At 38.8% G+C, this 25990-nt stretch overlaps 3 protein-coding genes across 5 annotated transcripts; 2 read left to right on the top strand and 1 right to left on the bottom strand.

Moving 5' to 3' along the window:
* The first annotated feature begins 525 nt into the window (after window positions 1-525).
* On the top strand, window positions 526-3027 carry LOC100182723 (stAR-related lipid transfer protein 6-like). Its single transcript, XM_009859737.3, has 7 exons — window positions 526-882; window positions 959-1008; window positions 1069-1204; window positions 1497-1611; window positions 2003-2029; window positions 2096-2189; window positions 2817-3027. Exons 1-7 carry the CDS (start codon window positions 775-777, stop codon window positions 2962-2964), a joined length of 678 nt encoding a protein of 225 aa, XP_009858039.1. The 5' UTR covers window positions 526-774; the 3' UTR covers window positions 2965-3027.
* Window positions 3002-19810, bottom strand: zf(c2h2)-130 (zinc finger protein 130). 2 transcript variants are annotated; one of them, XM_018817827.2, is made up of 13 exons: window positions 19679-19810; window positions 11105-11405; window positions 10618-10823; window positions 9954-10054; window positions 9625-9780; window positions 9233-9377; window positions 8564-8679; window positions 8023-8242; window positions 5988-7445; window positions 5752-5918; window positions 4397-4571; window positions 4231-4339; window positions 3002-3837 (listed from the first exon to the last, which is right to left on the bottom strand). In XM_018817827.2, the coding sequence occupies exons 1-13, from the start codon at window positions 19716-19718 to the stop codon at window positions 3687-3689; spliced, it is 3345 nt and encodes a 1114-aa protein (XP_018673372.1). In that variant the 5' UTR covers window positions 19719-19810; the 3' UTR covers window positions 3002-3686. The 2 variants fall into 2 exon arrangements, with proteins under 2 accessions (XP_018673372.1, NP_001041462.1); NM_001047997.1 differs by having other exon boundaries at window positions 3053-3837; window positions 8564-8664; window positions 9233-9363; window positions 9671-9780; window positions 19679-19786.
* Window positions 19811-20403: 593 nt separating this feature from the next.
* LOC100180427 lies at window positions 20404-25391 on the top strand. 2 transcript variants are annotated; one of them, XM_026833942.1, is made up of 11 exons: window positions 20404-20781; window positions 20928-21104; window positions 21324-21483; window positions 21837-21935; window positions 22102-22229; window positions 23018-23131; window positions 23482-23666; window positions 23890-24065; window positions 24153-24305; window positions 24377-24616; window positions 24802-25388. In XM_026833942.1, exons 1-11 carry the CDS (start codon window positions 20670-20672, stop codon window positions 25040-25042), a joined length of 1785 nt encoding a protein of 594 aa, XP_026689743.1. In that variant the 5' UTR covers window positions 20404-20669; the 3' UTR covers window positions 25043-25388. The 2 variants fall into 2 exon arrangements, with proteins under 2 accessions (XP_026689743.1, XP_002130160.1); XM_002130124.4 differs by having other exon boundaries at window positions 20409-20781; window positions 20928-21089; window positions 24802-25391.
* Window positions 25392-25990: the final 599 nt, after the last annotated feature.

Below are 25990 nucleotides of genomic sequence, written 5' to 3' on the forward strand. Positions count from 1 at the left end.
TTGACATATTGACATTTAGTAATGCGCACTTTTCAGGCCACCTCAATGGAAGTGAATGAATGTACCGCGGTATGCCGCCCGCTATTATAAACGCGCGTGTGTGTTTTGTAGAGGTTAATTGCGCCACACAATGTTTTTCGGTGGTGATTTTTTTGCGTGAAGTCAAAGTATCTTGAAACTCAAAAGTTTTATTCTATTTGAGTTTCGCTTAGGCGAATGATTTCACAGAAAACATCAATCAGTAAATTGTGAATACGTTACATCATATTCGTATTTAGTGGGCGGGGTAAGATGGGACTTGTTTTTATTATTTATCGTCCCATTAGGTAGTAAACCCAGAATATTTACAGAATTATATAACGGTATTCTCACGACGCTAAGTTAGAGCGTTTTATTTGTAAAAAATACTTTTAGGAAATGTTGTGGGGAAGATGGGACAACTTTCAATTCTACTTTCTCGTGTGGTATAGTAAACAAGAGGATTCAAATAATTTTAAAACCATTTCCTCACGACTTCCACAAACCGTTGTTAATTGTTTAAAACACGACCATTGTATTTGAATATTAAGTGTTAAAGGTGATGTCCCGTCTCCCCCGAACCTAAAGGTATCATCGTATCTCCACAGTATAATTAATACATAATTTATATTCCATATACTAAAGTATGCTGACCTCAAAACGTACTTTCGGTTTGTTTGCCAAGTTACTCATTCATTGTTGCAACCCAGTATTGAACAATCTACTCACTAATTGCGACAGTGCGTGCATTAGAAAATGACGCAGGCCGAAGCAGAAAACTTTAAGGTGCAAGCAGAAAAACTGGAAAAGGAAGCGCTTGAGGTCATTAACAATATAAATGGATGGACGTATTTAAAAACTGTGGTATGTGACTTTGTACTTAAAGTTTAACACATATCATCCATAAGCATCAAAAATTAACCGTGTGTTTTTTACGCAGAGTAACATAAAAGTCTACTGGAAATCGTCGACTTATTTTACTGGACACATGTAAGAATAGTATATCAGCCGCATAAGTGTAACAGTAGGTTTAATGGTTGTGTAATACAGCTACAAGTTCGTGGTGGAGGTCGATGCTTTGTATTCGGATGTCTTTGATGTAATGATCCCTCCGTCGTGCAGCAAGGAAAAGTTGAAATGGGATAAAAGCTTGAAACATTATGAGCAATTGCGTAAAGTTTCAGAGGTAGGCCTATACCTATGTTCTATACTCGCTCAATATCGGTATGCTGAATTCAGACAATAATACAAATACTGCCTAAAACCGCATGTTTAAATAATAACCCATATAGTTTGATATATAGGCTATAAAGGCGGACGGAAACGTAGCCTATATCATTTGGTTATTCGTTTGAACATGTTGTCTAAATATGTTGACTACAGATGTTTTATAGGCAGGGCCGTATATATTTCGTCAAAGCAATTCTCTTTGTGTTGCTTTATATGTTTAACCATGATTTATTTGCGTTTACTTAAAGGATATATCGGTCGGATTAATCATTACCCCAACTGCGGCTATGGGGCTTATATCGAAGAGAGAATTCATTGACCTGTATTGCTGCAAAACATACGACTACCAATGGAGTAATCCAGGTATATGAGCTATCTTGGTGGTCTTAATTAAAACGTCAATCGAGGTAAAACCGCAAAACCACGCATCGTGTAAATGTAAGTTTGTGGTAAAGTGAAGATCTATGTCTAAGTGTTTATTAGAAGGAATGTGGGTTCGAATCCTACCGCAGTCAATCAAATTCTAATCTTACATTCTGTATATGCCAATTAAACGAGAAAATTCCAAACTCTTTAAGTTATAGACTTTTGCTTAGCCTCAAATCAACAACAATATGGACTTTTCCTGTTAAACATTTTCTCAGAAATATTTAAGACGATCACATTTTAGTTTCCCATGAATATTTTACATTCCTTTTATTTCTTTATGATGGTCACGATAGTTAACTACTGTCACAAAAAAACTTTTTTTTAGATTACGGAAAAACATGTTGGATTTTCGGTAAGTCCAATTTTAATTTATATGCAGCCAATATTAAGCATATAGTAACGCATATATAAACCGCAGGTAAAAGCGTGGATATTCCAGGTCGAGCAATTACACCGGGTTGCGTACGTGGCCTCAACTACCCCGGGGGTTACGGAGTAGCAGAAAATAAAAGGTATTAGGCCTATATGCGACTCTTTCACGCATTTGCTTTTACTAAATTCAAAATTTAAACGAGTTTTACATTATTTAGAGTCGTTGGGGTAAGATGGGATACCTTCAGCACATAATATCCAAATATCCTAATCGCGTTTTAAACATTTAACAATGTTCTATAGAAGTCGTGAGAATACGGTTATATAATTCTTCGAATGTTTTTGTTTGCTACCAAATGGGTCGCAAAAATAGAATGAAAACATGTCCCACTTCCCCCAACCTACTAAATAGAGTTTGTTCTTATATTCAGAAGTGTCACGCAAAAATTTCGGGCCATTACCTTTCTTTACATAGCTCTCATAACAAAGTCTGGAATTTCTATTTAAAACCACCGTACGCGTAAAGGCGCACACAACGTATAGTAGGGTGGGGGAAGATGGGGCACATTTATCACATATTATCTAAATATCCTGATCATGTTTTAAACAATTAATAACGGTATACGGGAGTCGTGGGGATACAGTTTTAAAATTTTTCGAATGTTTTTTGTTTACTACCAAACGGGACGAGAAAATCGAATAAAAAGGTGTCCCATTTTACCCCATCCCACTCTATATTCGATATTTCCCTAACACCTGGCCTATAGGTCGCCGGACAAATGCTTCATTGAATTGTACGTGCACACTGATGTTGGGGGGATGATACCTCGTTCTCTGGTTGAAGTAGCTTTACCGTTACAGCAAGTATCGTATGTGACCCATCTTGTAAAAGAAGTCAAGCGACGAAAGAAGTAATTCCGTTTCGTCGTAACTCTCACTTTGGTTTTAGCGAAAATAGAGGTTTATTACTCGTCGCAGCAGCTGGGTTATCGTTGTAGATATATTTCGCGTAGAACAGAGTAAGGAAAACGAACGAAATTTGAAAAAGAAAGAAAAGAACGAACAGTGACCATTGGGGGGAATGTGCTGGGAATGACAGCCGCGAGATGGCGCACCAGGGAATGCTCAGCACTGACCTGAGATATCCACCAATGACGATAAACGACTGTATAGTAACATAGGAATAACAATATAATGGAAATAATAGTACGATCGTAGAACTTGCACTTGAAGGTATAGTGCGAAGAAATAATGCTGCGGTTATGACGTTTTGAATTCATATTATGACGTCACAGTTGCACCATTTTGAACTGAGCACCCAATTCTGGAGCAAAATTTAAGAAGTTTTTTTTAGCCGAAAAAGTGAGCGAAATACTTTAAGATTGGTCTAGTCAGGTGCGTGAGGTTATATGGGTGTATGACGTATGTGAGTGGTGTTAAAAATAGTCGATTGAGATGTCAATACATTGATAACCTGGGTGGAAATTCCAAACCACTCTGGAATCGAATGTGGGCGAATTTCCTCACTGCGATTTCACAATGGCTTGATTGATGCGCGAATAAACGAAGGAAACTGCGCCGAAACGTGGGGGTTTCCTGTTCAAGTGACAGCGAACAACACGATTTTCGGTTCCACGTCAGCCGGTGACGCGTATTGCGTCATCAGGTGACGTCATCTCGTCGGCGCGCCTCCTCTGACGTAAGGCTGCGTTGTCATGGGTGATTGTTACGTCACTGGGGGATTCTCTTCCGGACGGAGGGGTGCGTTGAGGTAGTTCGGCTTCGGGGCTGCAGGAAAAGTAGGAGTTAAAGTGGGGAAAGGGTTTGATTGACAGTTGGCTGAGCTACGGAGTCAATTACGCCGCCATCGATTCATCGATTGGCGGAGACGAAGAGGCATTTTGACGTCACAAAGCGATTCGATGCGCGGTGCCAGGCAGAACACAAATTAAATTTCCACACGAGTGGATCGCACCCCCCGCCACGCTTAAGGGATGCTAGAACCGTCGCGACCAATCGGACGAGTTAATTGAATCATGTGACAAGCAAGGAAATCCCTGCGGATCGTTGCAAGACACAGCGGCTGTCAATCAAAGTGACAGACAGATCAATCAGCAGCTCGACCGTACCGAACACAACGACACGTGACAAGGACTATCTACCTCACACACACACACCAACCTGGCGCGTTCCGCTTCTGTGACGTCACAAGCGCGATGAGCTGGCGACGGAACGGAAGTGACGTGATCGACGGAAGCGCGATTTCCGCGGGAGGTGATTGGGCAAGATCCTGTGTAAACAATATGCGAATGAGTGTTCGGCTTGTGGTAATAACAAAGCAACTTACCATCGGTGATATGGGCATTGGAGTGGTTACAGAAGTCGTCCACTGTTGTGGTTGTGTATGTTCTACACCAGGTGCATGTGAACTCGGGTTTGGGTGAATTATTGGTGTTGTTGTAACTCAGGGTAGGAAGGGCTTTGCGCATGCGCACTGCATCAATGGAGCCGGCCATCCAACTCTGTGGAAATATAAGTCATAATAGAACATGGCCTCGAACTGCTATCTTCATACATGATAAAATGCATTAAAACTAACACATCTTTGAATATGAAATATAAGTATATAACGGAATATACAGAAAGAAGAATAATGATTGATAGAGTTTTTAACTTTTTAACCCCACTTTAAAGGGCCATTTTGCGCTTTGGGAACCTTTTTCCTAACGGAGTGTTCACATCTGGGAGTATTTCGCAACAGAAGACGTGTTCATTCAACTTAATTATAAAAAAAAAACATATTTCAACCTGTGGACATAACTAGTCAAACGTGATAAAATGCAATGCAAATAAATGAACATAACTATGTACGTGAGGTTAAAAGGACGATCGCGTGTTCTCTTCACTTTAATTGTTCAAAACACGCTGTATACTTTAACACGTTAACATCTAATCAACTGGCGACGTACACCCGCAGTGTTTACGAAATCCACGAACAGTATAGGCTCTTAAACAGAGGCGGATTAACGAACGTGCAACACTGCGCCGATCATGGCAAAGCACACTTGGTTGATTTGATGAATGCATCGAGACAGGCGAACCATCGATCACATCGCAGGGTTATTGTAGGATCGTATATCAATGCAGTAAAAGCGCTCATCAACCATTCGCGTTGACGGCCCACCGTATTTCATTACAAATATTTGATTACAAACCCGAAGATTGATATCGCCGTTGATCGCCATGTTTGCCCGCGGATCATAAACCTCATGTCCCCCACAGCGGAGGTGAAAACTACCATTCAACGTTCACGCTTATCGAGCTGCATTATCGTGAGGAAAAATTTCCGCGCTGGCGTTACATAACCTACGCGACAGCTCGCCATCATAGACATCACATCACACACTACCAACGTTGTCCTTTTGTCAATCGACGATGTTTCCGCACATGCTGCATCCCGTCCCCCCTTAAGTGATGACACCTACCAGCTAACAATACCGCGAAACGTAGGTACGACTATGATTCATATCTCGATACCCGTTCGCCACATCTCGAGAGGGCACAGCTGGTGACGGACGCTTTACCGTTTTGTTGTTACAGCGGCTTAAAGCAACCGTACCCGGTCGCCCGATTAATATCGGCGTTATAACTCACGTATGATGAGTTGGCTTGAACCACACACGAGCATACAGCTATCATTACCTTGGCATAATTCAGCGGCACGTTACAGCATTCCGCAGTGTTTTCCGGGTCGGGAAGTTTCAGCTTTGATGACGTCATTTGGTGAGGTGACAATGACGTCACGAAGCGAGCAAAACAAACATTCAGTTTCAGTAATTGTTCTTTTGAAGGTTCGAAATTACGCACGGCTATAAAACAACATGGTTAATTTATGAAAGGCAAACACAAATACGTAGGCTGGGCAAACTGGCACTCACCTTCTTTAGTTTGCCGACGTTCATCATTGCTTCGGCCATGACCACGAACCCCATTGTGTTGTCGCTTTGGGTCAATGTTTGTAGGTTTATTTGGAGGGGAAGAGTTTATATTTTTACCGTTTGAGGCCTCCGGTAGAAACGGTTTTGTTTTTTCGCCAACTTTTTCGCCGGACAACTTTCGATCAACGAGGTCTTGCATTTTTTGCAGAGGGTTCACGTCTGGACTCGAATCTACGTCTTTGGGGACGATCAAGTCCTCAAAAAGCGAAAAGCAAGACTTCTTTGGGTTGATAGGAGCCACTACTGAAGACGAAGACCGCTTCTTGCCTTCTTCAACCCGATGTTCGTGGCTTTCTCGCTGGGCGAAAGGGTATCGGTGTTCCAATTCAGGTCGATTAACGATTTTTAGCATTTCTTGGATCGGGTTGGTGTCGCTTGGCGTGCTATCAATATGCAGGGGAGCGTATTCAGATTTCTTTGTTTTTTCGGCGGCATCCGTCGAAGCGGATTGGCCCGGCTTCATGCCCGAGAATAGACTCTGCATATTGTCTTTTAAACTCTGCAGCGGGTCTTTACCAGGATGTGTGCCCGAGTAAGCGGATATAGGATGCGTCGGGCTATGCGCGGAAGTTCTTTGCTGATGGTGGTGCCTGGAATTGGCGTAGTCTGTTTTCTTAACTGTCAAATCGAGCGGTGACTCCGGCTGCCTTTTATCGGACGCTGTATTAGTTTTAGTATTTGGCGATTTCGATTGGCGACCGTGTGTTGAGTTTGCCGGCTTTGGTTTCATTTTTTCCTGGTCCTTCATGGCCGAGAAAGGGTTGAACGAACGACGTGTGGAGTCCAATGTACTGGCTTTGCTCCTGGGGTGTTCCACTTTACTGATAGCGCTTTGGATCGTGCTCTCCAATGACTTAATGAAATCGCAGCTCCCGGTATGCTCGTGTGTGGTATCGCTGACAGACGGGGTTTTGACGTAGCTGTCTGATTTGCTGTTCGGAGACGGACTGAGGCTGCTCGCTTCGTTGGATGATGAACGGGTACTAGACCGGTTGTTCGGTCGGTGCGCCTTTCCCGTATCGCTTAAACTTGGGGAGCAAGACGGCTGCGAAAGACTCATTGGTATAACTGGGTTATGGTGGCCGCTCGGCAGTTTTAAATCGGAAAGCGTCGGAAAATGCGAAGCTGAAAACCTATGCTCGGTTAGACTTTTCATGGAGCTGAATTTTGCATTGCACTCGGTGCATGTCAGTGCTAGGTCCGTCTCCGAGGGCGAGCTTAGCCCGTTTACAGTGGGGAGATGGGGCGGTAGGAGCGGTGGGTAGCTGCCTGGGTAGGGTAGGGACATGCTGGGGTTTAGAATGGATGGGAGGAAGTTTGGTGACAGACTGGAGGCCAGCCATGGATAGGAACATAGAAGGTTCGCGCATGCTGCTGCTGCTGGGTTGGCTGACATAGCTGGAAGTATAATACATGAATATTTAGGTATAGTGGGGTGGGGGAAGATGGGACACTTTTAGCACAAAATATATAAATATCCTGGTCGTGTTTTAAACAATTAACAATGGTCTATGAAAGTCGCGAGGGCAAGGTTTTATAATTCTTTTAATGTTCTTTGCTTACTACGAAAATGTACGAGAAAATAGAAAGAAAAGATGTCCCATCTTTCCCTATCCTACTATATAAAATAAAAGTATATAGTATAAGTATAATAACATAAATAATAAGGTATAGGTTAGGGTTAGATGGTACACATGCGTTATTATTCTATTTTATTGTTAAATTTGGTAGTAAACAAAGAATATTTAAAGAATTATATAACCGTAACCCGCGACTCTTAAAGAGCGTTGTTAATAGGTAATATGAGATATTGTATGCTAACGGTAACCGTTTTACCCGACAGACTATATAAAAACATATGGTATTAATAAGGTATCATTCATTTTATATGGGTATTCTTAGAGATAGGACTATAGGGGTCTATTATTCAATACATAAAACATTATGTTTTAATTTAAATTTATTAGCTGATTACCTCCCAAAAGAGAGAAATAAAAAGGCGATTGAGCTAACAGGGAGGCATCTCTTAGTGAAGCACTCGCGTAGTTATTAAAGTCGTTATGTATTGGTGGGTTAGGGTGCTTCTTCTTTTGCTGCGATGAAGCTTCTAAAACAGGCTCGTTTTTCTGGCTCCACAGCCGCAAGGAAGGCACGTTCTCGTAATGCTTCGTCTTGATCATATGCACGCTAAGATCCTGGGTTTAAAATCGAAGTTTTTGAATTACGATTATTGGTAAGAATTTTCTAGCAGTGTTTTTTGGGACTTGATTTTTTTGCGATTTGAGATGAAAGCGAACTATTTTTAGTACGTAATGTCATAACGTGTGCAACACCGCACAGAAATAGTTCAAAAATTAGGTTTATAAAAGACCTCTCTTACAGTTTTGAAACTTATGCATTTTCTCTTACAGTTTTGAAACTTATGCGTGTACTATGGCTAGTATAAATGCCTATATAAAAAAACAGGTTTAAACTCAAATATAAATAGCGGAAAACAACGAGCAACCAAATCTTACTTGCAGTGATTCAAACAAATTTCCACACCCCATACAAGTGAGAACTTTCTCTGCTTGATTTTCCTCTTGCTCGACCGTGGATCGTCGTTTTGCTTTCGTTTCTGCCGGTTTATCCTCTAAAAATTATATTTTTTAAACTATATACATACCCTTTTTCATTTCTTTAATTTTTTTTTAAAATTACCCTTTTTAACTGTTTAAAAATTAAGTGTCTAAAAAAACGCCGCGTAATAAAAAGACATATACATAAGAGGAAAATAACACAAAGTTGCAAATTAAAAATAGTCAAAACAAAAAAAACTGATTACAAAGTAATGAAAAACTTACTTTTATTCCAAAATTAAACCGCTTTATAGAATAGACGACACACAATTGTTCACAAGTGAATGTAGGTGTTGGTAGATTATTTATGGGGTGTAGAATTCGCGTTCGAATGTAAATTAGTTTCCGGTTGCCGTTACAAATAACAATTAAGGATACATGATGTATTTGCGTGTGTGTTAAAATGGCCAGCTGGCGTGTCTTCTGCAACCTGTCATGTTATAGTTTCGGATGTACTGGTATAGACCAGGCCAATATTACACGAAAAATACATTGTTAGGGCAACGTAATATTTCACTATATAAAACTGTAGAAAAAAATTCAGTGAAAAATAAGCAACGGACTTACCAAGTTTATTCACAGTGTTGGTATCACGAAAATGTCCGGTTTTATTCATATGCACCGTGAGATCGACCAGGGTGTTGAAAGGATCACCGCAATCACGACAATGAAATTTACTCGCACCAGTGAAGACAGTGCTATACAACTTCTCCTGAATTAAGAAATATAAAAAAAAACGATAAAGGAGCGTAAAAATAGTTTTTGTATATGCCTTTAAGAATGTTGCTTATTTATCCTCGCGTGGCGGTGCAACAGTAGTCATTATGCTTATTCAATACGAAGCAAGTTAGCGTTGCACTAAACCCAGCTATTAAACCGGAAAATCGCTCTTGAGTTATAACTACACAAAGAAATTGATGAGAATTGCGAACTGAAGTGTTGGGGGGAGAATAAAGTACCTGGACGGGGGAAGTACCCATGCCAGCCATGGTAGCTGACCGTTTGAGATTGGATACGTGTGAATGGGAGGACGTAGTGGGCTGCTTCTCGTTGCCGTTTACGCACCATCTGTATCTCTCTGCTTTGCTTTTGCTTAGGCAGTTGTTGTCACTTCGCTGAAATAGGAGAAAAAAAAAAACATAAATAAAAACTAATCCAATCGCTATTTTGACAGATTTAGTAGTTAAAGGTGTTGTAAAAAAATACGACCTGACAACGATCTTAAATTTGATTTAACAGGTTTGCTAGTTATATGTGTTATAAAAAAAATAAAAAATGATATAAGTACCTGGACATTCACCCAGTTATTTGAACACTGGTCGTAAAATTGCTTCTGTCGTAACATGGCGTCCATTAGTAGTTTCTGGGCGCTAGTAAGAGACGCAAGGTCTGAAATAAACAATTTTTACCACACATATAAGACATTAAGAGACCACTAACGTAGCTAAGCAACCGAACCAATTTCTGATCTCAACTGTTACATTCAGAATTTATATTTGCTTGACGATTTGCCTTGTAATATTACTGCTTAGGTATAAATATAAATTGTCTATGTTTGTAGCTACCTATACTATTCATCATGTCATATATATATCTTGGCTTAATCACGTTAACATCCTATGTAAGACTGAAGAATTAAGCTGTTTATGCTTTAAATGAATGAATCACCTGCCTGTTCTAACTGTATGCTGCATCCTGTAGCAATGTATTCAGATGTTTCTGCAGTTTGATGGCGGCGACAAAAATTGATGCCCACGTTACAAAACCATGTAAAAAGTACGAAAATGCAAAATAAATACAATCTGGTCGGAACCAAAAAGCTTTAAATCTAAATTTCTGCTAAATATTTTACAAAAATAAAAACTAAAATATAAATTTTACTTTTTCCAAAGCTGCGTATCCGTTCCTTACTATGCTCCAATTAAAACCTTTAAAAAAATGAAGTTACTTACCAGATAATTGATGTTCATCCAAGTTGGGGAACAGGTTCACAGGAGAAGTGGAATTTGTGCTTGGGTGTGGGGAGCCTTCTTTGTTTGGAGTGGCAGCCACATACGAACGGTGGTCAGAATCCACTTCTGAGTCAATAGACTGGCTATACTTGCTATCATATGTTGCTTTAGATGGGGAAGGGATACTGGAAGGGGAACTTTGGTGCCTGAAAAAGGTTTAAAACAGTTTTACAGCCAGCTTAAAACTGAGATAGGACGTTTGTGGCTAAAAAGTTGATTTAAAATGAAAGTATTACAGTCTTAACACTGTTGACAGTGAGGCTAAAGTATGTAGGCAATTAAAATGCAACTAACATTTCAACAAAGCATATTAAAGGGAGTGGGCCAAATCTGGTCTAAATCCTGAGTCTTCGATATGGACCTTATCACATAGAATATAATAGAAAAAGTTTAAATACAAATTTATGTATATTATAAAAATGCTGACCTGTTTTGGTTTCGCTTAGCTGGATGTTTCCACGACACAAGAGCGTCTTCCAAGTAATCCTTAGCTTCGTTTGAATCTTTCCCTCTGCCCTCTGACAAAAAGTTCTTTGTAAAGTCCATGAGTTTTTGACACGAGGCATCCATGGTTTTGGCTTCGCAGGCGTTATATTTCTTGGTATCTGTGCGATTCATACCATTTTGTTCGGGGGTACAGGATGTTTCAATTTCACGAGCAGCGGTTTGCAATAAGTTTTCCTTGAAGTCAAGTCCTAACTCAAGCTTGCAATTACCATCACCAGAATCTAAAGGAGGACAAATGACAATCAACACATTCTGATAAACACTGCTTAGATATGGTGATTGGTAAATATAATATTTTTATTAAATTGTATTATTACCCTTCAAAAGCGTGTATATTTATAAGTAAGATAGAATATAAAAAATAAACCATTTAAATAAAAATCCCCCCCCCCCCTAATATTTAAAAATATGGCAAACTGACTGGAGGAATATGTTGAAAAAGCTGACTACACAAAATAACATCCCACAATGTAAAGCATAGTTTAGCACCACCGACAAGACCCATTCAATTAAAGTATTGACTGCCAGAACAGCAATGCAACAACAGTGTATTCAACACCAAGAATTCCCGGTTTCCCTTCATTGGCTAAATGGCAGTCTCAGAAAAACCTGTCAACATGTAAATGGCTTAAGTATGAATGCTCCCTAAATAAAAAGGAACAATTCGGTCTCAATTTGTCGGCTCTGTATTAATGTGGAGCATGTTTACCATTCATAGAAGGAAACAAATGACAGGTTAAACCACAGGGCTGTCAATTCCGAACCTGACATGCCTCAATAATCAAAGTTCCCAAGCCCACAAAACACAAAATTTACAACGCTGTGTTTCACATAAGATTAGGAATAAACAGAACAAAATTTAAAACAGAAACTTTACAAAACACAGTTTCTGCAACGAAGCGACAAAAATGTCAAGACAACACTTGGTTTTGTTGGATTTTTCAAAATACGAAAACAAAACGGGCATCACTGTTCGGTCTGCGTTGCTGCGCAATTTGGCCATCGCGGTTTAACTGGTGCTAATGATCACGTATCTCGAGCGAAAAGGTTCTTAAGGGCGGCAATTGGGCCAGAGCTTCCTGTTCGTGGACAAGCGGTTTCTGGAAGCGCGGCAATAAGGCCGTGGAGGCGTCAGTGCTGGGAAATACAGGACATCTGAGCTCAACCCTTGGGAACTTGCATGTCGCACTGCTGCCATGCTACATATAACTAATGGCTTCATTCTCGTCGTAACTGTATTGTACACTGTTGCATAAATGTTCTGTACAATTTCTGACTTAATTTTTCCCCTCACGCCTGTTTCAGATACAGTAATTTATAATTTGCCCGCGCATGTGTCATGTAACTGCTGCCACTAAAAGGGAAGCGCACTTCCCTGTTTGCGTATGCCGTATATGCACCACCTAGGCTATGACACTCTCTTTCGTCTTGCTGTTTCATGCTGGTGACGAAAATCGCCTGTTACCTCACACAACACCGTAGCGAGCTACTCGGATTAAGAGCTTCGACCGGCGCCTCACCCCTCTCGGTCGTAAATTGGATTCCTGTTTTCTCGCGCACAGAAAACAATAACCCTGATTGATGGACGTGCGCTGACACTGACAAGCGCGCCGCGCACACACAAGAGTGCACGCTCGAGCTAATGACGCAGAGCAGGCAAGCACCATGATAGATAAGCTGTCCAGAACGCCCGAGTCGCCATAAATTCTCATATATTGTATTCTGGTGCCCGGACAAAGGGCGTGTTGCCCTGCTGTTTTAAGCCAAACTAAACAGTAGCGTCGGAGCGCCAGGATATTGCGGCGCTAATTTATGGACAATAAAAGTGGCACCTCGCTTATTGCGAGATCCGTCGCGGCTCGTCAGAACGAACTTTAATGTTTAACCGCTCACATGACAACGTCCAATTTCGCTAATTAAAGACACCGCTAGGCCGTTTTAAAAATGGAAACATTTTTCAGCGGCGACGACGGTTTAGATGTCTTATTATCCGTCAAAATAACATGCGGTCTCATCTGCTCATTTGCAGACCCAATTTCCGCTGTTAGATTATTATTACACGAGGCGAGCACTGCTCTCGTGTTCTCTCACAACAAAACTGACAAAATGACACCTTTGCTGTAACCCATACATTACAAGAAAACCTCTGCATGCATTTAAGTTAGAACGTCCAGGTATATTATAATTTAGATTAACCAGGATTCAACCATCACGCCCAAAATAACATTTTATAAAAAGTTCAGAGCAACGCTATCCTACAGTACTATAGGCGTGTCAAAACACTTTTTGGTCCAAAAACCTTGAACAAAACGGTGTTGCTATAGCAGATGTTTAAATAAAGCTCATACTATGTTATAGTTGTACAGGTGATATTTTGGAATGGAAACACTGGTCGTCAGTGCTTCCGCCCACACTCACCATGGCTATAAATCAACTACAGCAGTCGAGTCGGAACGACGGGGCTGAATTTGTTTTAAAGCAATTCATCGGGCCCTGGCGAAGGAAACAATAAAGCGACGGAGGGACGGTAACATTAGGCAAGTGACAGAAGCGATAAATTCTCATTCTCCATCCTGCGTTCTTGTTAACCGAATAATCCATCACCAGAGCGCACTGTCTCGAATATTGCTCGCGACTGGGCACGAGAGGAGAGGAACACAATTACACAATCGTTTATTTTGGCAACCCCTTTCTGTTGAAATGTTCGCGACAAAGTGCGGTTGCGGGATCTTTCAATATAGAGTAAAACAGCAACTCCCTGCTTAAATAGACACCCGGGCTTGCAACTTTGCGGGAGTGTCTATAAATGTACTGTCTGTGTGGGGAATTTCCGAATTATTCAACATATAATCGAACACTATAAAATTGAAACTATGCCTAGTTTTGTAAAACACGGATTTATTTTACCCGCCTATACTCCTTTGCATCGAATTTCCTTTACCTTTTGAAAATCTGCTACTGTCTTTTTCCACTAAAACGAACTGAGTAGTACTGACATAGCATGTTTAAGTCGTGTTGTTTTAAGAGTTAGACAAGGACAAGCAGCGTTTCAGATCGATACCTTGTCCACTACCAAGCTTGCCGAATTCTATTGTACAAATGCGGTGTGCTTGCGGCTGCACAAACCGTGTACTGTGCTCAACTGCATAACATAAGCATCGACTGGGCGCCTTAAACTACAGGTACTCGAAAATCTAGTGCGACGCGGCACCGCACAAGAACAACGGGCACAAACCAAAACAAGCGATTCGCCAAAGTGCGTAATCGGTACGCTCCTAAAACAAGCGGGTCCTGCACGTGTAACATAACGGACATCAAAGCGCCAGCCACTGCTTTGAGTGCTCAGCCATAGCAGTGGGACAAGGAGTAACGCGACACGGACCGCACATAGATCGGGGAGGGTCGGTTTGATTGACAGCGGGCAGACCACTCAATAATATCCCACTCGCGGCAACGAGGCGGTCACAAAATCGAATGGAAAATATATAATTGGTCGGGACGTCTCCTTGCATCAAAGCGAGTTCGATCGCTTTGATGAGGCAACAGTTCGAAAGAATATTCGGGAAATTTGGTGACAAAAAACTGCAAGACGAAAATTGCAGGAATGGACGCTAATTTGGCAGAATGTTACAATACGCATTTTGTTTTATAAAAATTCCTGTTTATTAGCGCACACATTACTCAACAAGATCAGTAAAAACGATAAAATGAAATAACAACGCGACTTTAGGATATGGGTTCGTTTTCTTACAGCTACAAAATGGAGCCAAAGCGTTGGAAAACTGCGCCAAGCATCTACTGTTGCGTTTTTCCGTGAATCGACTCGGCACTGCCACCAGCCGACCTGATATTTCCCTAACAATGAGACGGAAATTGCGCTTGGTCGTTTAGAACGAAAAAGCAATAAATTACCCCAGCATGTCGGCGATAAAGGTAATTATACGGTTGTTATGTTTGGTTTACAGCGTCGTCTGCATACAGAGTGACAGCCGTCTTTAGGAGATGGTAATCGTATACATGAAGACTCTGCAGCGTACCATGATCCTTGAAGCTTCACTTTATACGCTATGCAGGTCATCTGATAAACAGTTAGACAGCAGGGCATCGTGTTATGGAGTCGTCCGGGGAAAAATGTGACAGCTGCCACCGAAATGTCAATACAAGGTTAACGCTGTATTAGCTGTTTCGGGTGAATACTGTTGCATATCGAACAAAAAAGTAGCTCGTTTTACACATGGGGCGAAAATATTGCCAACACCCGATCGTCTGTAATCCGAAGATTACGCAACAAGCAGAGCCGCTTTATACTGGTTTAATCTTGCTTCTGATTAACCGCGTTGCCCTGCTTCGACGGTAATTTAATAAGGACAACGAACCGAAGCGGTTCCCAACCAATTGCGGCAATTTAAAGATTGAAAACGGAATGTTTCTTATGGCTGGTGAAAGGTTAATTTCCTGGCAACTTGATGGCAAAGAAATAACACGACGGAGGTCTCAAACCAAAGATTGCATGATGCACTACACCAGAAACCAATAACGCAGAATAAGTTTTGTTTTAGATTTATCGCTTACACAAACAGTGGTATCGTGTCGAACAATAATAACGGCAAAGCTCTTTGCTGGTGTACTGTTGCCGTTGTATTTTGAATTATTCTTTGCCCCGTTTGCGTTACAGATAAGAGCACGGAGAAAATATTGATACGTTTTCAAGCTGTCAATCCATATTGTTATTCGGATATTAGACGGGGTAGCGTGACACGGCGCATTTATAATTGATGAAACGATTTCGTTTGACGGTAAAACTAGTTGGGAAAATCCATTAAACTTCAGGTACTGTCAGGCGAATGCTGTCAAAACCAGCTAGGAGTGGCAACGAACCGGGCTCTATTGGGAAATAAGCATGTGCGTAACATCACACCGTAACACGAAGACAGTGTTTTGAGTCAGGACAGAAAAGCTCAAGGCCGAGAAACTCACGGGAGAGTCCGCTTGATAACAACTTCAATTATGATGGATCGAATTCACTTTATCCGGCCGACCCCGCACCGACCTTCCCTAATAAGCGCCGCGATCCATACAAACCTTTAACATCCATCGTAATCGGGTGACAAGCTCCACTCAGCCTGTCTTCTTTCTGCAATTGATTGATGGTAGACGAGAAAAGCACCGAAAAAAACAAGCGGTGAATGATTTTAGGCTATCGGGAGAATAGGCTTGCGCTACAACTGAGATATGCGATAAACACTCACTAAGCGACGTCTAAAACATAAAACGAGACGATGAATTTACATTAAAAAATGCGACGTATGCACGTATTAGGTATTTTGATCAACTTGGCGGTTTGTGGTTAGAATCGAAGTGCTGAAATTGAAACATAAAAAGGGCGCACGAAACAGATCTGACAAGGCGGTAGATATGACATGGCGCCTTTACACAATGCAGAGCTCATTAAGTGAGATTCTAAAAGAGCTGCCAACAGCGCGACATTTATCACTGTCTCTTATGATCATGTTGACCTTTTCATGGCCTTCTTTCCAGCGCCCTTCCGAACCACTTCGCTACGCGGGAGCTGCCAATGTAAGCATTAAAATACACATGTAAAGCGACGCGACGATCTATCATTATTCCCCTCGCTTGACGGACCCCCATGTTTACGAAAAGCAGAAATATGCGTTGTGTACACAAACTTCGGGATGAATGAACCAACATTTTTGGGTCAAACTATAAAAAATAGCGCGATCGAGTTCGCGGTGACACAGCTTTCAATTTATAACATACTCGTTCGAGTTCAGCGGTTCACCACATTATTCTTAAACGTCAAATCTGAACCGGGGTACTGCGCCAGCTAAGGCACGAAGTACTTAGACTAATCACGCCACTATAACAGGGTAGTTATCGTAACGTATTCTTTAACATAACAAACCAACTTTGCAAAGCCAATAAAATATTTATTGCACAGAATGATATTTGCCGCTTTGGCAATTACATGCCTGCCAAGTAACAGCTATTTATCTGTTGAGTATGTCAATCAAACTTTTAATCACGGCGATCTACAGCGAGTGATTCACTGTTATTACATTCGCCTCAGACAGTCATTTAGCTTTTAATGGAAAGCCTGTAAAGCAGCTAGAGTTATATTAGGAGGCGCCAAACGACCAAAACTAATCGTATTCGCATCCTACAGGCGAACATGATTGATCAGTAACCACTAATCATAGAGTTATGTGTTGGGTGTCGGTTGCCACACTGGCAGAGGATGTTTCGGATAAAACGTTATGAATGCAATATATGGTAATGCCTGTAAAGTGACAATGTATATTTAATGAAACTGGCATTGCATCCAACAGCAAAGGGTTTATGGTGACGTCAAAACCCCATAAAGTAAAACACAAAGCAAACTGCATTCCAGCCTATTACAAAACATTTCTATTCTATCCCATCATCAATAATTAAATACTAAACAAGCTTTAAACATATGTATAAATAAAAAGTGTCAGTGTTTATAATTATAGACCATTATGGCTTCTATTAACAAATATGCTGATACAGTTACAAACCTAGTCATACATAAGGCTAATTAAAGTAATAAAACAACTTCCTTTTGAACTGTGGTGATACACATGACAAACTGAATCATAATGTCCTTGTTTAACATCTTGATCTATACTCGAATAGAAACAGAAGACTACACAAGTGTTTATGCCCATTTAGTCACAGCAGTAAAGGTGAGTTTCATGTATAATGATGAAATGGGTAACTTACATAGCAGGTTAGCAGGCCAATAGTTCAACATAGCAAACTTTTATAAACCGACATATACAATTGTACAAATAAACAATTTATACATGACCCTTTTAAACTTCTATCTAATAAATTTTAAATACATATATCTGTGCATTGAGTACTCTCAGCAATTTTATGCTATTCATTATCATGTTTATGAAGTTTAACATTGTGTTTGTGGTATAACTAAAGTTTAAGTGCAAGTACTCAAACTTTGCCCTCATTTCGCATGGGATACATACAGCTATGGTCTATAATACATCCTGTTGTAGCCTATACTATTAATAGGACTCAACAAAAGTATCATACTTCATCTGTAGTAAAATGAAAACATGCTTCTTATACTACATATTATACTATAAGAAGCATGTTTTTTCATTAAACAAATGTGCAGCCAAATTACTTAGATTAATAAAACTACATAAAATTTAATCTGCTATATCTGAGCACACACAGACCTAACTAGCAATAAGATATTTCATTATTAACACCTGGTTACAACCTTACCAGGTAAACATTTGCTGCGAAATTTTCGAGAACTTTCTAAATAAAGCTTCAATACACTCTCTCCACCATAGCTTGATGGCAACTTTCCAGAAACACACAATGGCTGCTTGTACTAAAAAAGGGAAGGCCTAAGCACAATTAGCAAGGATGAACAACTATGCATGCAAGGGCAAGTCTGACATTAAGCCTTCAGGTTGAAACAGTATACAAAGGGATAAAATCAAAATGCTACCTGTTACTAAATTGGTATTGACACATTTACAAATCGATGCTAAGTCTGCATATTTAAAAATGAATTAACTAAACAAGATTTTAGCAAAACTATAGGCATCAAATGAAATGTGTTTTTCTACAGTATTAGTTTAATTATTAACACATTTCCATGCAATATAAAGAAAGGGAAAATTCTCCAAACTCTATTCCAGATTTTATCATCCAGCAACATTACAAAGATAGAACATCACAATTCACAACAAAAACAAATATGTTACTATATTCTTATCTTGGAATTTTGAATCTCCAACATTTTTACTAAAATATCAAGCATGGCAGAAGAGTAAACAACTAATTGGTTGCTGTAGGTAATATACTCTGTTTGTATTGGGACCATTTTTAACTCCATTGACACAAAATGTAAATGGGTATGAACCGTTTTCTTTGAATAGGCTACACTATATATGCAAATTAGCAGTTTGAATAGAGAAACCATATATATATATATATATGACAGTGACACATTGTTGCATAAGCATAAAGTTAGGGGTGCCTGAGGTGACATGTTAGTGAACAAAACTTTTTAAAAAGTTTTGTGAACAAAACTTACCATGTGGTTAGGTGCCTTTATAAACAAGCAGAGCAAAAATATATTTCATTTGCCACATTAATCAATGGGTTCCCCATACTTGATGACTATAGGCGTAACAGCATTTTAGGAATGTCACTCCAGGTTTGTTAAAAACTTTATACAGCATAGCAGCTTTTCAGAGTTGCCATTGACACTTCGAAAACAATCAAAGGATACTAACAAACCATACAGTTATACAACGAGTAATACTTTTTGTGATTGAAATTATTGTGAACTAATGATCTGTTGTGTCAGAGTATGCAATTATGTAAACAAAGTAAAAAATTGAACAAGAAAAGGCTTAAATATAACAATAAATGGTAATGACACATATTATAGTTGTATTTACACAAATCTTACTGTCAAGTTTTTGTGGAGCTCCTTGTTTCTTTCTGGTCATTTTCCATAAACACTTTGCTGGGTAGAGATTTCTTGTTTCCTTACTGCTTCATCATATTATCTAATCTCTGTATGAATGATCAAAATGAAGGGTGTTTAAAAGTGTAGTATGAAGGTGTTTAAAACTGCAATGTTATTACTGTAAATTTAGGTGAACAGGTTGCTTAAAAACGCTACAGTGTTTCTGTCTATGTTGTGCTGTCAATCGGGACAACACATGCTTACTAATCGTGTGTGGTACAGTTTCATGTGCCACAGCCCCTGCCATATGAAACGGTCCTTCTTAATTTTCTGCTTTCTGACTTATATCAAATCTTTACGCCCCTTCCCGCGTAATTTCCGGCTCTGATCATTCCCAAAGCAAGCCTAATCTCTTTGCTTCAACGGTCGCAATACACGAGATGCGCATCCGCCAAATTTGCTGTTGTGGTGGCGATAACAACCGCTGCAACGTTGCGTTGGCATATGCATTGCCAGAACATGGGCATGACCACGTTAAGCATAACCACATGATTGTGTAATGATTCATATGTTTTACCAATACGGTCGTTTTGTGTATATTCATCAGGATTCATGTCATCTCCTTCTAATAAGGCGCGTTTCTTTAGGTTACCATTTTTGACCTGCTGCTTTTGCATTGATCGCATTGTTTGGTATATAGTATGTGCTTTTTGTTTTCGTCGCATACCACGGCTTATAAGAATACAAATAGCAACCTTGTTAAGTAAAATGAACAGAATCATTTTGCGAAGTCCCTTAATACTTTTTCGCCTCACCTAGCGGCCAAAACAAAGTCGGTAGCAACAAGAGGAAGGAACGCTATATATCTTAATGTTTTTGAAGTTTTTTGGCGCTGAAACACACTGTGTAGGAGCTAAAGGAAGATACAAATTTGCATGGAAAAATTGCAATAACAACCTGTATTACGCATAAGTATTTATGTGGAGAATAAATGAGCGAGAAAGCAATTCTGCTGAGGCGGCCAAGGCCTCCTAAAAACACCCCAAAATTTTTACCACCAATTCGAAGTGATCAAAGCCAACAAACGAATTACTCCATAAAAAGTAAGTTACCTCAAGATACCAATATATCAATAAACAAAATGCTGGTATAACTTGTTGACATAGTTTCACCAACACACATGTTGTATTTTTTTTCTGTTAATTCTTTATTCCAAATTATAATTGCTTATGGCAGTATTTTATTATAGATGCCTCACCAGAGATGCTTACTGTACCAAGTTCTACGTTTGATGGACTTCACTCTCCTGTGCCGACCATGCAGTCTGAGTACGAGCCTACAATAAGTCAAGGAAAACGAAAAGCAATCAGGAAAACAGCATCTTACGCCACAAGCACTGATGACACCGCAGGCATTGGCAATTTATGTTTATTTTGCATGTTTTTTATTTAAAGCATTATAACAGTTTATAACGTCATATTCACTAAACCTTGAGTGGTAGGCGTTTTTCACACTAAAAAAATTTTTAATCATTAAAACAAATAAGATTTGTTTTACCATGTTTGTCTAACTTATACTATCCCTGCACCTTCTGCACTTTCAAACATTTGGGGCCTATGACCATTGGATAAGTTAACTTCCACAGGTGATACTGGAGGCACATGGAGCAAGAAAGGATTGGTATTACCTTACAAACCTCGTGGCCCCGACCCTTTTCCAATTCGTCAACCACGCCATCCTCTAGAGGTCAGACAAGAGTATGTGCTTCCAGACGACTCATATTATAACCCAACTGCTGAATTTAGGTAGGGTTGCTAACTTGCTGGCTGACATGTTATTATCTTTTCAGTGACAATGCGAAGTGGTTTGTGTGTGTTTATACATAACGCGTATTGGCAATTACTCCAACTTGGTTATAGATTGATTAAATTATATGCCATACATGACCAAATAATATTCAAAAATCTCTAAAGTGTATGAAACAGAATAACCGGGTTATAACATTTGTTGTTGCCCAGCCATAATTCATTATAATCTTAAGCATTCTAATTTGTATAACAAAATTTTTGCTGTAGTTTTTAAGTGTATGTCATATTTTTATTTCGAAAATTCCTATTGTTTTTGCCAATTTTTGTTTATAACCATTGGAAATTTGCAGATTAGACGACTTTCTTCTGAATAACAAAAATGGAATTCCACCTCGTCCTGCTATAAGAAAAACTATTCTTTCAAGAGCTAACTATCAAAAATTAACGCGGTAAAGTACAAGTAATTTGTTTGATTTCATATGCTTCTGTGTACAATGTTTTTTATGAAGTGTTGTAATTCTATATTTTAGCTAATATTGTTAGCTAGATAAGAATATATTACCCAAACCTAGATGTCTGTAAAATACATATCATTAAATCTCCCTTTTTCTTTAGTTTATTAAAAGCTGTAGCGGAAAACAAAGATGTGGAACAACCTGTACAAATTACCAAGATCAACATCTCTGATCAATTTGATATTCAACCAAAGCAGAAAAGAGTGCCTCGACGTCAAGTTTTACTTGGTGGGTTGCTGGTTGCTACAGAATGGGAAATATTTTAAAAGTTACATAGATCAGTGCTGTTCAACCGGTGTGCACGGTGCACCCTAGGATGCACAAAAATATGCCAGGGGTGCGCCAGTACAAATGGGTATACAAGGGTGTATCACATACAGAAACTACAACAATTTACAGCAATAATATTAAGTTCTAAACATTTTTACAAATTTAGCCACTTTCCTACAGTTTTTTTTATATGAATTCTATATCTTGCATCACTGGGAATTGCGAAAAGTCATTGGTTTTACGTTAAAGCAGTCAGGGGTGCATGAGTTCGTCGCAACAACTTTAGGGGTTCACCAACCCAAAGAAGGTTGAAGAGCACTGACATAGATGACTTGGTTTATTAGTAATGGTCTTTTTAAACAAGATGTAAGATTACTCAGTTTTCATTACTTTCACTTACACATCAGTTTAAACTTAGTGTTTTACTTTTACCTGATAGAAAATGCTGCTTGTGACTTGTGTTATGCTACATTATCATCTGTTAGATGTCTTTCAATGTAACATGGATGACTGGGCAATAATAATGCATTTTGCAATCAAGACACAGGATTTGTTACCATTAATATTCCATTGGACCATTGATACAAGCTTGCTTGTACACTTAATTCCCATGTTAGAAAGCTTTGTAATTATTTGTACTTATTTAAACCCAAATATTTCAGCATTAATTATCCATAAATTCTCTCCACATATTCTCTCACCCCTTTTATTGTTAGGAGCTATGTAATATAAGTTGTTATCTTTAGAGATGAAGAAGATAGTACAAGAAAGACTGAATAAGCTCGGCCTCACATCACCAAGCAGACTCGGAACAAGTGACAAACTTAGCGATGTAGTTGATGAAATACAAGAGATGGGAGGTACTTTATTATTGCACCTGCCAAGTATATTAAAATAATACAGTTAAGGCCCACTGTACAGGTTGTGTCTTTATGCACACTTTTTTTCAATTACATCTTAATTTTGTTTTAAATATAAACATCTTGATAGGCTAGGCGTTTATTTATTCAGTATTGTGGATTTAGCAGCCACACTTTTTTTTGCCAAGTAGTTTTTATTTCTAAGAGTATTCACTTTTCCCAGCAAAGGCCTACACTTTGTTGCTAATTCGCTTTTATTTGTTGTTCTAATAAGTCTAATTCTTGATACTGTATTCAAAAAGAATATGAGAACAATTTATGGTGTGTTAATGTAATTTACCTGTTTTTAGAAGCTGAAGGTGTGAGCAGAAAATCTGCAATGAGCATTTTTGTCAAAGCAACTGAAAAAATATTCCAAGGAACAAAAAGGTCAGGCTCTCCATTTGAAGAAGATGGAGCAGAATCTATCATCACACCTTCAGAACTCGCTATTCTTAACTGTTTGATTGAGGGGGGATTTGTCCTTAGCTTGAAGGTAATTTTTTAACTTTGCGCTGCACTTTTTACTTACAAGTTTAAAATTAGTTTTTTTGTAACTAATAACTTTTTATTAATGTTTGATTGCCATTTGTGCTTTGTTATTGATTTATTTAAAAGCAAGGTACAAAGTATTATTAATGTTATAGCTGTTTAGTTGTTTTACCATCAACTGATGATAATGAAACCGACTAATATACTAAAGTTGTATTTTTCTACAGGCCCATTTTATTGCTGAAGTTCCTGACCTATCTCCACTTGCACAAAGTCTCATTTATTTGAATTTATCATTCAACGAATTTGCTGAGTTTCCTCGAGAAGTATTGTATTGTAGAGAACTACAAGTCTTGAAGTTTAGAGATAACCCACTAAAGGACATACCATCTGATATTAGCAGGTGAAACCTGGTTACATTTTTTTAGGCCTGACGTTTAATGTGTACCTCTAAATGTGGGTGACAACCTACTATAAAACTGACTTTTAGATTGCATAAGCTGAGGACCTTAATTCTATCATTCTGTTGCATCTCTGCTCTTCCTGTGTCAGTCTTCTCTATTAAAACATTGGAGTTTTTAGATGTTTCCTACAATAAACTAACATTCCTATCCAATGAAGTCAAAAACTTGGAAAATCTAAGGTAAAGATTTATCACACTTAGAACTCTTGTAAATTTTAACAACATCCTTTTTATTTTTATAAAAATATCAGATTTTTAAATGTGGAAGGCAATGAACTGCCTGGCTTGCCTTGTGGTTTACTGAAGCTCAATCTATTTCGGATTCGTGTGCAAAATAATTTCATGAGCGCACTGTTTTGGAAGGAAAATTCAAATAACAGCCCACAAAGACTGACTGATTTAACAAGCTTGAAGTTACAGCAGAGTTTTATTCAAGGACAAACAGAAAACCATCTTAATCTTCCTCAAACTGTTGCCCATGATCTATCCAAGTAAGTAAAAGAGTTCTGGGGTAATGGGTCTAAATCCCAAGTACTTACTCATGGCCATATGGAATCCAAATAAGTACCAACACTAAAATAAACCCTCATACATATCTGAAATATTCTCTTTCACATATTGGGATCATGTATTTTGATTTTTAGAACACAAGTAATTTCTATTTTTTTCTTCCCAGCCACAATTACTGTGATTGCTGCCGTGGACCAATGTATGGTCCTGGTTTGCGAATTATTCGACCATGTAGTGAGATATGGGGCATCAAAAGGATTCCGTTTATTTTTCGGTCTTGTTCTCCAAGCTGTTACAGCGATTTTATTAACAACGTTGATCCAAAAGTGTCAGAAATGATCTATGGAATTAAAAGTGAACAACTACCAAATAGTCCGAGTAGAGCATCCTGTTTAAGTGCTCCTTAGGTTAAAATCTGTTGTGTATTTTTTTCATCCTATTTTAAACTAAATACGTACTATCCTATAAAGTGTTCAAATCTTTGTTTTTTTAAACGTACTATTGTAACTTACATGCCACTGTGTTTTTTAAATGACAATCTTTTTTTAAACATTTTTATTTGGTGATTTCATATTTAAATCTTTACCTATATTATAAGTATATCACATAAAACAAGTTGATAAACAATAATTAGGTAATTAAATAAATATTTAAAACTACAAACTACTAAGTAAAAAAATGAGCATGTCTATTTACAGTGATTATTCTTATGTGCAAATTATTCAAGATTTCAAAAAAGTTTTAAAAACATTTCAACAACTGTGTGCAAATAACTTAACAAGACGTCAGAGTTGATTAAAATTGGCCACGGGAGCCAAATTTTGCAAAGTTTAAAACGCAATGAGTGTGTTACAAGACTGTCCTTGTTTTTGTATTTGTCTGGATTTTGAAGCAATAACCGAACCCTGGTAGCTTGAAAGTAAGAACATGATTGACATTGTGGTAACAAGGAACCTTTGGCGTTCTTGTTTCGCTTTAAATAAACTGGAGCTAAAGCAACTGGAGGTGAATGATCAGCATAATAAAGTGAGTTTGGCTTGCGCTGAAGAGGAAACCATTTACCAACAATATAACGCTTGACTTTGTTCAATCTAGAGTATTTTACACCACATGTGTGACAACCATATTTATAGCCCAGTTTCTGGACCGACCGTTTTTGAGATTCTGTTACTCTGCTTGTAATCTCATCCAGTGGAACAGTCTTTCTTGCATAGGCTCCAGGGTGCAAAACATGACTAGGAAGAACCGTTTTGAAGCGCCGAGAGAACATAGCAAAATGTACTACAGACAAAGTTGTGCATATTGTTATGTCAGATCGAGAATAAGACGTGAAGGTTGGAAGACCCATGTAAAAA

This window comes from Ciona intestinalis, chromosome 3, assembly GCF_000224145.3.
Source record: "Ciona intestinalis chromosome 3, KH, whole genome shotgun sequence".
Taxonomy (NCBI): Eukaryota; Metazoa; Chordata; class Ascidiacea; order Phlebobranchia; family Cionidae; genus Ciona; species Ciona intestinalis.

Coding starts and splice junctions, on each gene's coding strand:
- LOC100182723 (XM_009859737.3), top strand. CDS start 775: ATGACGCAGGCCGAAGCAGAAAACTTTAAGGTGCAAGCAGAAAAACTG. Junction 1,205..1,496: donor AATTGCGTAAAGTTTCAGAG/GTAGGCCTATAC, acceptor GTTTACTTAAAG/GATATATCGGTCGGATTAAT. Junction 2,030..2,095: donor AAAAACATGTTGGATTTTCG/GTAAGTCCAATT, acceptor TATAAACCGCAG/GTAAAAGCGTGGATATTCCA.
- LOC100180427 (XM_026833942.1), top strand. CDS start 20,670: ATGAGCGAGAAAGCAATTCTGCTGAGGCGGCCAAGGCCTCCTAAAAAC. Junction 21,105..21,323: donor CGCAGGCATTGGCAATTTAT/GTTTATTTTGCA, acceptor TAACTTCCACAG/GTGATACTGGAGGCACATGG. Junction 21,936..22,101: donor AACTATCAAAAATTAACGCG/GTAAAGTACAAG, acceptor CTTTTTCTTTAG/TTTATTAAAAGCTGTAGCGG.